Here is a 13685-nt window from a genome sequence, read left to right as displayed (position 1 = left end):
GATGTCAGATTTGAAAAATTAGGCCTGGTCAGGAAGGGGGCAAATGGCCCAGATGGGAAGTGGTTAAGTCGAGGATTTTTTTTTATATTTTTTATTAAATTTTTTTTTAAATCGCCCTCAAATACATTTTAATTGACTTCTTCTGTTTTGGAAAAAGTGGAGCGGGTGCCTCATAACTATGGCGCTTCTGCTGCCACACAATGGGCATAAATACATTGATAAATTTCCTGAAACCTCCAAATCCTCTGCTTCTCGTCATTTAACCTGCAGCCACCACTAGGGGGAGCGTCGTGCATAAGAATTTTGTACAGTTATCCTTGAATTCAATGGAAGCTGGAAAATATCTATGCACGGAGCTCCCTCTTGTGGTGGCTACAGAAAAAAAATGCTGTGGTTTCATTTCCGGATGAAAGAAATTCTGCTCAACAACCTGTAGCAGTGCCCCCATGGTAGGTACGCCACTATGCTCCACAGGTGTGGCCACCGCACCATTCACTATACTCCATAGTCTCATAGATGCAAATGAGCAGTGGTTACACAGGAGACCCCTCATGATCGTGGGGGGTCCTAGTGTCGAACCCCAGCCACTCATCTCCTACCCTGTGGACAGAGCCCCCTCCCACTATTATTGTATATTACAGCTAATGGCATGGAAACTGCTGCTGTGCTTGTGCCATCCACTTGACTATTATGTCCTATTGCAGGAAGGGGTTAAAGGACTTTCTGGGACGTTACGCCATATTGCTCATGTGGCGATTTGCCTCTGATGCCAGCAATGTCCTTGTGTAGTTATGTGACCGCATTATCTCCTGCGCAGGACATGGTGATCACAAGGTTATTTTGTATGGGTCAGAAGTGTCGGGGTGGGTGAGGAGAATATCTTCCCTACTGTGCAAAGCCCGACAGAAAATCGCCCCCATTCAGGGTGGATAAAAATCAATGATTTTTTTAAAAAAAATCAAATTTTTTTGATTTAAATCAGATATTTTTTTTTTTATATAAAATGCTTTTTGAGGAAAATATATTACCATACAAAGGTTATTCCATCATGAAATAAAGATTAGTTTTTTAATTATGTAGAATAAGGCTGTACGTGGACTCCCATATTGTTGAATGGATTAGGCAGTGGCTGAGGGACAGACAACAGAGGGTTGTAGTCAGTGGAGTATATTCAGACCAAGGTCTTGTTACCAGTGGGGTACCTCAGGGATCTGTTCTGGGACCCATATTGTTTAATATCTTTATCAGCGAAATTGCAGAAGGCCTCGATGGTAAGGTGTGTCTTTTTGCTGATGACACAAAGATTTGTCACAGGGTTGATGTTCCTGGAGGGATACACCAAATGGAAAAGGATTTAGGAAAACTAGAGGAATGGTCAAAAATCTGGCAACTAAAATGTAATGTTGATAAGTGCAAGATAATGCACCTGGGGCGTAAAAACCCAAGAGCAGAATATAAAATCAGTGATACAGTCCTAACCTCAGTATCTGAGGAAAGGGATTTAGGGGTCATTATTTCAGAAGACTTAAAGGTAGGCAAACAATGTCATAGAGCAGCAGGAAATGCTAGCAGAATGCTGGGGTGTATAGGGAGAGGCATTACTAGTAGACAGAGGGAGGCGCTCATGCCGCTCTACAGAGCACTAGTGAGACCTCATCTGGAGTATTGTGCTCAGTACTGGAGGCCATATCTCCAGAAGGATATTGATACTTTGGAGAGAGTTCAGAGAAGAGCTACTAAACTGGTACATGGATTGCAGGATAAAACTTACCAGGAAAGATTAAAGGACCTTAACATGTATAGCTCGGAAGAAAGACGAGACAGAGGGGATATGATAGAAACTGCTAAATACATAAAGGGAATCAACAAGGTAAAGGAGGAGAGAATATTTAAAAGAAGAAAAACTGCTACAAGAGGACACAGTTTTAAATTAGAGGGGCAAAGGTTTAAAAGTAATATCAGGAAGTATTACTTTACTGAGAGAGTAGTAGATGCATGGAATAGCCTTCCTGCAGAAGTGGCAGCTGCAAATACAGTGAAGGAGTTTAAGCATGCATGGGATAGGCACAAGGCCATCCTTCATATAAGATAGGGCCAGGGGCTATTCATAGTATTCAGATATATTGGGCAGACTAGATGGGCCAAATGGTTCTTATCTGCCGACACATTCTATGTTTCTATAGGTGTATTTTTTTTAGGTTAATAAATTCCATTAATCCATTCACAATGTCATGCTCTTCCAGAGGTTTTTGTAAGATTATTGGGCAGTTTCTCTGCCTACAAGATATTATCACAGATGCTTGGTTTACTTTTGCAGTTCTCAAAACTGAATTTGACTCAGCAGAGATCACATGCCTCTTCTTCACAGCAAAAATGTTATAACATGAACAGAGTTGAGAAAAATACCTTAATCCTAACTTCTACAAACCTATGAATGCAGAATCAACCTAATCAAACTAATATGAAAAGTTGTTTAAATCTTCATCTACTTGCATATTAGAAGTTATACCAGCAAGAATTAGTCTTCATGTAGAAAACTATGATTTAAATCAAGCCTTACTGACTAGTGATTTAAATCGTGATTTAAATCAAATCCACCCTGCCCCCATTACATCGAGCATCCGGAGAATTGAATTTTGCATTGGCCAAAAATGTTTCTGCCAGGGGTTCGCCCATTGTCTCGTTCTTGCAGGTCTGTGCCCCCTTACCCCTCCAGGTGCCCCTTGCTTGGTCTGACATCCTGCTTGTGTCTTTTCAGGAGGACTGTGACTTGCAGAACGTGTGGCTGATGGGGGGACTCAGCATCCTGACCTCTGTGCCCATAACGCCGACACATGTGTGCCTGCTGTGCGCCAGTCGCGGGCATCATCAGGTACGCTGCCCACCGCCTCGCAGACGACCCTTTCCTTTGTCTTTGCACCTCCGTCCCTGACCCCCTCGTCCTTCTCTGCAGTTCTTGTACTGTCAGGTGTGCTGTGAACCTTTCCACACATTCTGCCTGGAAGAGTCCGAGCGGCCTCTACCCGAGCAGGAGGACGGCTGGTGCTGCCAACGATGCAAGTTCTGCAACGTGTGCGGACGCAAAGGGAAGGCCAAAAAGGTGAGGCCGCTCTCCCCTCTGTGGTATCCACATCAACGGTGCTGTCTTGGTTAGGGGGCCGACATGGAGGCGCTGGTGAGATTGATTTGTGCCATGGCGGCTACGTGGGACCCTACCTTTACACTGGTGCCCTGCTATTTAGTCAGTGCGGTTTTCTAATAGACTTTCTTTCACCGTATAAATCTGTGTTTGCTGTCAGTGAATTTTTTTTACATGCGTTATGAGGCGTCTCTGGTAATGAGCCCCCTGCTACAAAGACCAGTATAGGACAGGCTTTTCTGCCTCTACACATAGGAAAGTTAGCCTCCATTCACTGACAGCAAGCACGGATATTGCAAATAGTGATCGATGAAAGCGCAAAGTGTATTAGAAAATGGCACTTCTTTATTCGCTGAACAGACTAATTTCAGACTCATTTGTCTCTTTCAGCCTTTACTGGAGTGTGAACTTTGTCAGACAAACTACCACATAAACTGTCTGGGTCCAAATTATTCCGTCAAACCTCCCCGCAGCAGGAAAGGCTGGGTAAGTTTGGTTCCCCTTCCCCCCCCCCCCATCCATGACTATGGTCAATGTCCCATGATAGTCCTCATAGGAAAACGTACAGTATTCTTCTTTTATTCTAAATTGGTCCAAAGTTCTGTGCCGATTACTTTCATCATGTACCCTTGTAGGGGTTGGTGCTGTGTTTTTCTGATACAGAGCTCCAAATCTGCTGCTTTCCTTCACCCAGCCATAAAGTTGAATGATAAATTTGTGGCTAGCTGCAGCCACCACTAGAGGGAGCTCCCTGCATACAGATGGATACAGCTCTCATTGAACTCGGTTAAGCTCCCTCTAGTGGTGGTCACAGGCAGAACCCCCCCCCCCAATGCCTAAGCACAATGGCAGCACGTTTGTTTTTTGCTTTGCAGCTCTGCTCATCCTGCATTCGTTGCAAGAGCTGCGGAGCGTCTCCTGCTGTGGACGCAGATATGGAGTTAACAGAAGGTGGTAACCTGTGCACAGAATGCTCCAACCTTTACAATAAAGGTGAGTCCCCTGCCCCCCTCACTTGTGTCTGTGACGCGCCCCCCCTCACTTGTGTCTGACGCGCCCCCCCTCACTTGTGTCTGTGACGCGCCCCCCCCCCCTTACTTGTGTCTGTGACGCGCCCCCCCTCACTTGTGTCTGTGACGCCCCCCCCTCACTTGTGTCTGTGACGCCCCCCCCTCACTTGTGTCTGTGACGCCCCCCCCTCACTTGTGTCTGTGACGCGCCCCCCCCTCACTTGTGTCTGTGACGCGCCCCCCCCCTCACTTGTGTCTGTGACGCGCCCCCCCCCTCACTTGTGTCTGTGACGCGCCCCCCCCTCACTTGTGTCTGTGACGCGCCCCCCCCCTCACTTGTGTCTGTGACGCGCCCCCCCTCACTTGTGTCTGTGACGCGCCCCCCCTCACTTGTGTCTGTGACGCGCCCCCCCTCACTTGTGTCTGTGACGCTCCCCCCCTCACTTGTGTCTGTGACGCGCCCCCCCTCACTTGTGTCTGTGACGCGCCCCCCCCTCACTTGTGTCTGTGACGCGCCCCCCCTCACTTGTGTCTGTGACGCGCCCCCCCTCACTTGTGTCTGTGACGCGCCCCCCCCCCCCTCACTTGTGTCTGTGACGCGCCCCCCCCCCCTCACTTGTGTCTGTGACGCGCCCCCCCCCCTCACTTGTGTCTGTGACGCGCCCTCACTTGTGTCTGTGACGCGCCCCCCCCCCCTCACTTGTGTCTGTGACGCGCCCCCCCCCCCTCCCTTGTGTCTGTGACGCGCCCCCCCCCCTCACTTGTGTCTGTGACGCGCCCCCCCCCCCTCACTTGTGTCTGTGACGCGCCCCCCCCCCTCACTTGTGTCTGTGACGCGCCCCCCCCCCTCACTTGTGTCTGTGACGCGCCCCCCCCCCCTCACTTGTGTCTGTGACGCGCCCCCCCCCTCACTTGTGTCTGTGACGCGCCCCCCCCCCCTCACTTGTGTCTGTGACGCGCCCCCCCCCCCCCCCTCTCACGTCCTCTCTGACGCGCCCCCCCCCCTCTCACGTCCTCTCTGACGTGCGCCCCCCCCCCCCCCCCCTCTCACTTGTGTCTGTGACGCGCCCCATCTCGTCCTCTCTCCATACAGGAAATTTCTGCCCCATCTGCAATCGATGCTACGAAGAAAACGACTACGAGAGCAAGATGATACAGTGCGTGAAATGTGTGAAGTGGGTGCACTCCAAGTGTGAGGGGCTCTCAGGTGAGTGCCGCCACGTCTGCGCGCGGAGCTCTTTTTTTCCTTTTGTTTCACCTGCGTTTATCTTTACGATTTCATCTTCCAGACGAGGGATACGAGATCCTGTCTAACCTACCCGACAGCGTGGTGTACAACTGCCCCCCGTGTTTGGGCGAAAGCAGTGCGCTATGGCGGGGGGCGATGCTTTCCGAGCTGACTGCCGGCCTCCATGAGGTCCTGCAGGGACTGGTGACCTCCCAAATGTCCACGCCGCTCATGCAGTGTATTCAGGTAGGTTACTTCTCGGTAAGATCCAGCGGCCATTAACCCCTTGCTGTACAGTTAAATCACAGTAGCTCCTACTGTAATGGCTGGGATCGGAGAAGCTTCTATTAACCCCACAGCTTCTAAGGAGTTTGACAGAGGGATTGGGTAACCAATGGGGGCCATAAGTATCTCTGGATATTCAAAGTCTATGGGACTGATGGGGATTGTGGAGTGTGACCCACAGACTTTGCAGTGGGAACACGTATGCTCGACCACCACTCCACTCTAGTGGTGGACATTGGACCCCCATTCTGTGTGTTTTTATTAAATGACAGCAAGCGGAGATCCTAAAAATGTGAGATATTGATATCAAAAGTATATTGGAAAATTAAATAACATAGCAATAAGAGTGATCCAGTAAGCCTGGATAATAACCCCTTTAAGAGCATCTGTCAGCAGTTTTGCACCTATGACACTGGCTGACCTGTTACATGTGCACTTGGCAGCTGAAGGCATCTGTGTTGGTCCCGTGTTCATATGTGCCCACATGGCTGGGAAAAATGATGCTTTAATATATGCAAATGAGCATCTAGGAGCAACAGGGGCGTTGCCGTTACACCTAGAGGCTCTGCTCTCTCTGCAACTGCTGCACCCTCCAGACTTTGACTGACAGGGCCAGGCAATGAAAACGTCATCACACCTGGCCCTATCAATCAAAGTGCATGGAGCATGCCGTTGCAGAGAGATCAGAGCCTGGAGGTGTAATGGCAACGCCTCCGTTGCTCAAAGAGGCTCATTTGCATATATTAAAACCAGCAATGTGTACACATATGAACATGGGACCAACACAGATGCCTTCAGCTCCCACGCGCACATGCAACAGTTCAGCCAGTTTTTTAGGTACAAATCTGCTGATGGATGCCCGTTAAATTATGTAAATCATGGCTGCTTGCAGCCACCACTAGAGGGAGCTCTTTAGATACAGATGCACACAATTCCTCTCCATTAGCTTTCAGTAAGCTCCTGAGCTCCATCTAGTGGTGGCTACAACATACATTTAGCATGTGATCACACCTCTGCTTTGTTACAGTGTCAAAGTGGAGAAGACCAGCTGAAGTGTCACCATACACCCTGCGATCTAGAGTCCCTAGGCCACCTGTTAGAGGAAGGATGCTACAACTCGATAGTGAGTATTCTTCCCGAACTTCATTGTGATTTCCCACCCACCCCTCCCCTTCTCGTCTGTAAGTTCTTCCCCTTGCTGTCTCCTCAGGCGACTTTCAATGATGACTTGGTTTGGGTAATCCAACAAACCATGAAAAGCGGCCAATTAGATGAACATGGAGAAGCTGTGAAAGCCCTGTACATCAAGGTAAGTGACGCTATGTGACTATCCCCTCAGTTATTACCCTGTTCTGATTGTTCTTCCTGTATCGTTATCTGTGTACACAGTGTCTCCACCAGCAGAATAGTGAGTGCAGCTCTGGAGTATAATATAGGATGTAACTCAGGATCAGTACAGGATAAGTAATGTATGTACACAGTGATTCCACCAGCAGAATAGTGAGTGCAGCTCTGGAGTATAATACAGGATGTAACTCAGGATCAGTACAGGATAAGTAATGTATGTACACAGTGTCTCCACCAGCAGTATAGTGAGTGCAGCTCTGGAGTATAATATAGGATGTAACTCCGGATCAGTACAGGATAAGTAATGTAATGTATGTACACAGTGACTCCACCAGCAGAATAGTGAGTGCGGCTCTGGAGTATAATATAGGATGTAACTCAGGATCAGTACAGGATAAGTAATGTATGTACACAGTGACTGCACCAGCAGAATAGTGAGTGCAGCTCTGAAGTATAATACAGGATGTAACTCAGCATAAGTAATGTATGTACAAGGTGACTGCACCAGCAGAATAGTGAGTGCAGCTCTGGAGTATAATACAGAATGTAACTCAGGATCAGTACAGGATAAGTAATGTATGTACACAGTGACTCCACAAGCAGTATAGTGAGTGCAGCTCTGGAGTATAATACAGGATGTAACTCAGGATCAGTACAGGATAAGTAATGTATGTACACAGTGACTCCACAAGCAGTATAGTGAGTGCAGCTCTGGAGTATAATACAGGATGTAACTAAATGATTTTCCCATTTCATGACTTAAAGTCATAGTTTTATTAAAGACACGGAGGCTTCGTATTGCTTTCTCCTTCTTTACTGACCACCAATAGCAGCAAAGAAAATTTACATACAAGGAACCATAGCAACCAAGGTCCCTCCCCACTGGCCCCTATAATAGGCCGCTCTTCCTCTGTAACTTCCTTTCTTTGAACATCTGGTGCTGACATCACGAACATCCCAACGATAACTCCGAACTTTAACTGGAACGGAAAGTCCAACGCCCATGAAGCGCAATCAACTAGCCAACCTGGCTAAACTGTAGAAAACATCCACCGGTAACACGGCATCTTATAACGGAAAGACTTCATCCTGGAAAATAAAACAGACCATAGGTCTAGGTGAAACAAACATATCAGGACAGAATGTCCGGAAGCCATCTACGCAACTGACTCAACAGGTGACAGAAAACAATATAAATTGTAATAAATAACATGAAATACAATGGCAATGAAACATTGCCATTAGGACAATAAAAACCTAAAACAAAATAACTTAAAAGGTTAATAATACATAGAGACCATGATACATGACCCCTGTAACAAAACCGCGAGAAAACCCCAAGGGAGGGAACCAGGGCGGGCAATACTCGCCTCCGTGTCTTTAATAAAACTATGACTTTACGTCATGAAATAGGAAAATCATTTAGTTTTACAGCAAGACACGGAGGCTTCATATTGCAAGTTCAAAGCCCGTCTATAATAGAAGCAAACAAATTAGATGGATGACGGAAATAGAACTCCCTGAACGTGGCCCCCGAAACATCCTCCATCCTCCAATCTGGCCCCCGAAACCGCCAAGGCGGTGGCAGAGGCTCCACGCGCAGAACGGGCCGTGAAGATAGACGTGTCAACACCCACTAATGACATGACCCATTTAAGCCAGCGTGCTAACGTAGGGCTAGAAACCGGTCCAAAAGGATGACGAATAGAAATGAACAACTGAGAGCTGGCCGGAGACCGATGCGCCAGCGTCCTGGACTCGTATTCCCTAAGGCACGCCACGGGACATAAGACCGGGGAGGAAGGAAAACTGGGGTAGGACACGAAACGTATGCTAGTCTTGGTGCGACGCGAGATGTTGAAAGTAACCCCCTCCGGGGTAAAGGAACGCGCGTCGTAATCAAGAGCCCTCACATCCGAGACCCTCTTGCACGAAATAAGGCAAAATAACGCCAACAATTTAGCTGACAATTGCCTAAGGCTCAGTTCACACCTGAGCGTTTTACAGCGCGTTCCTACGTGCTGTAAAACGCTCAACAAGGAGAAACCAATGCTTCCCTATGGGAATGGTTCTCACCTGGGCGTTTTACAGCGCGTACGATCGCGCTGTAAAACGCCCGACGCTCACACAAGTACAGGAGCGTTTTTTTGGGCGCTTGTCGCGCGTTCCCGTACATAGACTTTCGGGAACGCGCGACACTGTGTGTACACTTGTCTCTGTATGCGCGCTTGTAAACGCCCATACAATCGCGCATACAGAGCGCTCCTTTCAGAACGCTCAGGTGTGAACTGAGCCTAAGTGTGAGGTCAGAATTCCCGGGCCAAGAAGGCAAGGACCAGGGAAACGTCCCATGTTGTGGAAAAACGAGGTCGCGGGGGACGAGACAAACGAGCCCCCCTTAAGAGGCGAGAAACCGAAGGCTGTTGGCCGGCCGCGACGCCCTCGTAGCCCGCGTGGGTAGAAGAAATAGCGGACCTGAAAAGGTTAATGGTCCGATACGCCTTCCCCGCCTCGAAGAGAGAGGTGAGAAATTCTAGCAGGTGGGCTACAGGTGCCGAAACGGGATCAAAGTCCCGTTCCACGCACCAGTTAGCCCAAGTTCTTCAGGCTGCCCAGTACGACTTCCTAGTGCCGGGAGCCCATGCACTGTCCAATAGCTGTTGAGTTGCTGCCGAAACTCCCTCGAACGATCCAGGTGTCCGGAGATCTGGCATGCCAGCAGCCGCAGGGATCCGTCGAGTAGAAGGGGATGTTGTAGACCCAGAGGGTTGCGGAGGAGATCCGACCGGGTCGGGAGAAGAACAGGAATCTCCACTAGTATCCTCAGCAACGAGGGGAACCAGACCTGAGACCCCCAGAACGGGACCACCAGAACCAGGTCCGCCCGATAACGAATCACCTGCAAGAGTGTCCTCGGAATCATCGAGAATGGAGGAAACGCGTACAGGCGGGATACCGACCAATCTTGGAGAAACGCATCCACTGCTAATGCCTCCGGGTCCGGACGCCAGCTGTAAAACCGGGTGAGTTGTCTGGTCAGTCTCGATGCGAACAGGTCGATAGACATCGGACCCCACAATCCCGAAATGGCTGAGAAGACCCGAGGATCCAACTGCCAATCGCTGCCATCCGATAGGTAGCGCGAGTTCCAATCCGCCTGAACGTTGTTCTGCCCCGGTAAGTACTCTGCCTGTACCATGATGTCTCTGGACAGGCAAAAGGACCAAAAGTCTTTGGCCAAATGAGCCAAAGTTGCCGAGCGGGTACCCCCCAAACGGTTGACATACTGGACTGCCGATATATTGTCCATCCGTAGCTTGATGCACGCGTTGGCGATCCCGTTGGAGAAACTCTTCACCGCAAAAGATCCCGCCAGGAGCTCCAACGCATTGATGTGCAGAAGGGACTCCTCCGCTGACCAGGGGCCCCCCGTGGATACACCATTGCAATGGGCACCCCAACCCTGGAGGCTCGCATCCGATTCTATGGTCAATTCCGGCAGGAACCTGAAGATCGCTCTGCCGTTCCACGCCTCCAGATTGGCGATCCACCAACTCAACTCCTCTCGGGCCTCCGAGTCCAGAACCACCGTGTCCGCAAAGGATGCACCGGTCCGAAGATGGGCGATCTTCAGTCGCTGAAGCGCACGGTAATGTAACGGGGCTGGAAACACTGCCTGAATGGACGAGGCTAATAGACCGATGATGCGGGCCAGGTGACGCAATGAGAGACGGGGTATGAGGAGCGCATGTCTCAATTCTTTGCGGATTGCCCGCAACTTTGCTGTCGGCAGACTGAGGGACTCCGCGAGAGAATCCACCGTGAATCCCAAGAATTCCATCCTCTGAGCCGGGATGAGGCAGGACTTCTCTATGTTGAGGAGGAATCCGAGATCCGAAAGCAAATCCGACGTCCACTGGTGATGTTCCAGTAATCCCACCCTGGACTCGTGCATCAGAAGGATGTCGTCCAGGTAAATAATGAGGCGGACGCCCCGAGTCCTCAACCATGACACGACTGGACGCAGCAACTTGGTGAAGCACCAAGGAGCTGAAGACAGTCCGAATGGCAGACAGGTGAACCTCCAGACCTCGCCATTCTACCTGAACTGGAGCAAGTCCCTGGAATGAGTGGCCCCTGGGACCGTCAGGTAGGCATCCTTCAGGTCCAGCTTTACCATCCAGTCCCCAGGAACTAACAAGTCCCGAAGAAGGTGGATCCCTTCCATTTTGAAATGACTGTAGCAAACTACTGCATTCAGCGCGCGAAGATTGATGACTGGCCTCATCTGTCCACCCTACTTCTGAACGAGAAAGATATTGCTGATCACAGTCCCCCGTGCAGGGGACGCTCGTTCTATCGCCCGCTTTTGTCTGAGGGAGCACAGCTCCGCGTCCACCAGAACGCAATCTGGGCGTGACAGGGGGACAGGCGGAGGGGAGGGAATAAGGTAGGGAGACCCCGTGAGCTCTATGTGAAATCCCCTGACCGTGGTCAGGATCCACGGGTCTGAGGTGATGAGACTCCAAGCATGAGAAAAGAGTTGGAGTCTGCCATCTACACAAGGTACCATAGAATCCCCAATTTGGGGAAGACTTACCCAAGGGTCTGCGATGGTTGGGGTTGCCCCGGAAGGAACGAGAACGCCACTGATTTCCTCTGGAGGCGAAGAAGGGAGACGGGTTACGTTGATCCTGGAAAGATGGACGTTGTCCACCGGAGCCTCTATTCGCTCCACGGGCCTGGAAACTAGCACGGCCGGACAGGCGGCCCCTACCACTGCCGGCCCGATGAGAGACCCGTCCCTGGAATACTCTGCGCATCGAGCTCTGGGCCTTGTCAAGCGCAGTAAAGGTGCCCACAAAACGGCTGATATCCTTAATGAAGGACTCGCCGAAAAGGAGGCCCTGGGCTTCCTTTCCCGCCTCAGTGAGCGCCAAATTAGCCAGCTTCGGGTCTATTTTAAACAAGATAGACTTGCGCCTCTCAATCGCCACTGCCGTATTGGCGTTACCGGTAAGGCATATGGCCCTCTGGGTTCAGCCCCGTAATTCCTCGGGGTCTATTGGGGATTCCTCATTCCTAGCTGTCTCGGCCATCTCCAAGATCTTGGTCAGTGGACCAAGGACATCTAAAATCTTGTCCTGGCAGCTGCGGAGCGCTGAATCCAGGCCCTTTTTTGAGTTCCAGCCAGTCTTGGCCAGAAATTGAGCCATCTTGGGATCCACTATTGGGGTGTCACACACCCTATTGGGTACCAATGGCCTGGGACGCTCTGCTCTGAGTTTGTTACGTGACTCGCGGGTAAGAGAGTGACGCACCCAATGTTCCAAATAAGCCCCCACATGAGGGGAGGGGAGCCATTCCGCCGAACGCGGGTGATGTAAAGACTCGGGGTCGAACATAGGTTCTCCTGAGTCGTCTAGCACCGCCACAGAGCGGGTAGCGTTAGAAGGGGGCACCACATCCTTGGCAGAGGAGGCCGCCGTAGCGGCAGCCGAGGGGCCCTGAACTGGGGGGGTGACATCCGCCTCATAATCCATGTCCGCAAATGCCTCCTCGTCTGATGCTCTATCGGAGTCAGACAATTCCGGTGATTGCGCGCTAGCGCATTTCCATGTCCGCGCCCGTTCTGCCTGGCGTGAAGAGGCCCTTTTTCCGTGAGCTAAGCACGGTCTCTGGGGTGGCAAGATGCGCACCAGTCAAAATCTCCTGTGCCACAGGAGGGTCATTAGAGGTAGGCTGCAGTGTGTCAATGGGGTCCTGCAAAGGTACACTAGAAGGTGGGACGGACAGAGCCTGGGTAATGGTCTGTGACAGTATGGACGACATGGAGCCCATGGCTGCCATAATCTCATCAGATACAGAGCGCTGCAGGGCCAGCGCCTGTGCATCCACCTCAGTGGAGTTGAATCCCTCAGGGGGGGAGGGGGGCCTACTGGCAGTATGAGGGGGAGTAGGTACCGACATCCCTACAATATGGCCTGGTCAAAGTGCAAACCGGACTAATATTAAACCCACTGGGTAGAGCAGAGATGCCTGGGAGAAGCGCTGGACGCTAGCTAGCAGAGGGAGCAGGAGCCGCCGACCGTGTCGGGTGCAGGGGACGAATGTCTGGAGGAAACAGGAGACGCTGTAACTCCGCCCCCGAAAGCCCGCGAATAGCGGCAGCCAATCCCAAGATGGCCGCCGAGATCTCGCGGCCCCTCTGATCCGGAAGAGTCAGGGACGGTGCGGCAGCTGGAAGGGACGGAGGACCCGCCCACCAAACTCCGGGAACCGCACTAACGATCCGGTAGGTCCATCTGAGCCCAAATGAAGTGGCCAGGGCAGCGAACCCTCCCTGGGATAAGGGAGTAAGGAAGTGAAGGGGGGGGAGACGCGGGAAAGCGCCAGTGGAAGCAATCTAGCGCGGTGATAAGCGCAGGGGAACTAAACTAGCCGCCCCAGCAAGAGGCAAAACACATAAAGCAAAAAGGGAGCGCTGCAAGCAAGCAGGGTTAGTCACCCTGGGGTATACAGCGCGATAGACACCAAAACATCAATGACACAAGCATAGAAGGTGTACTTAACTTGGTGGCAGCAGCAAAGAAAGAGGAAGTTACAGAGGAAGAGCGGCCTATTATAGGGGCCAGTGGGGAGGGACCTTGGTTGCTATGGTTCCTTGTATGTAATT

At 50.9% G+C, this 13685-nt stretch overlaps 1 protein-coding gene across 2 annotated transcripts in view; it reads left to right on the top strand.

The window, feature by feature from the left end:
• The window catches only part of KMT2B (lysine methyltransferase 2B), a 47351-nt gene that overhangs the window by 17830 nt on the left and 15836 nt on the right, over positions 1 to 13685 (top strand). For both annotated transcript variants that reach the window (XM_040422333.1, XM_040422331.1), the window contains exons 11-18: positions 2759 to 2872; positions 2954 to 3100; positions 3530 to 3625; positions 4015 to 4132; positions 5243 to 5356; positions 5439 to 5623; positions 6690 to 6785; positions 6873 to 6971. In XM_040422333.1, the coding sequence (XP_040278267.1) occupies positions 2759 to 2872; positions 2954 to 3100; positions 3530 to 3625; positions 4015 to 4132; positions 5243 to 5356; positions 5439 to 5623; positions 6690 to 6785; positions 6873 to 6971 (969 nt within the window). The remainder of the gene's footprint in view (positions 1 to 2758; positions 2873 to 2953; positions 3101 to 3529; positions 3626 to 4014; positions 4133 to 5242; positions 5357 to 5438; positions 5624 to 6689; positions 6786 to 6872; positions 6972 to 13685) is intronic.

This window comes from Bufo bufo, chromosome 1, assembly GCF_905171765.1.
Source record: "Bufo bufo chromosome 1, aBufBuf1.1, whole genome shotgun sequence".
Taxonomy (NCBI): Eukaryota; Metazoa; Chordata; class Amphibia; order Anura; family Bufonidae; genus Bufo; species Bufo bufo.
This window is presented reverse-complemented; position numbering and strand designations above follow the sequence as displayed.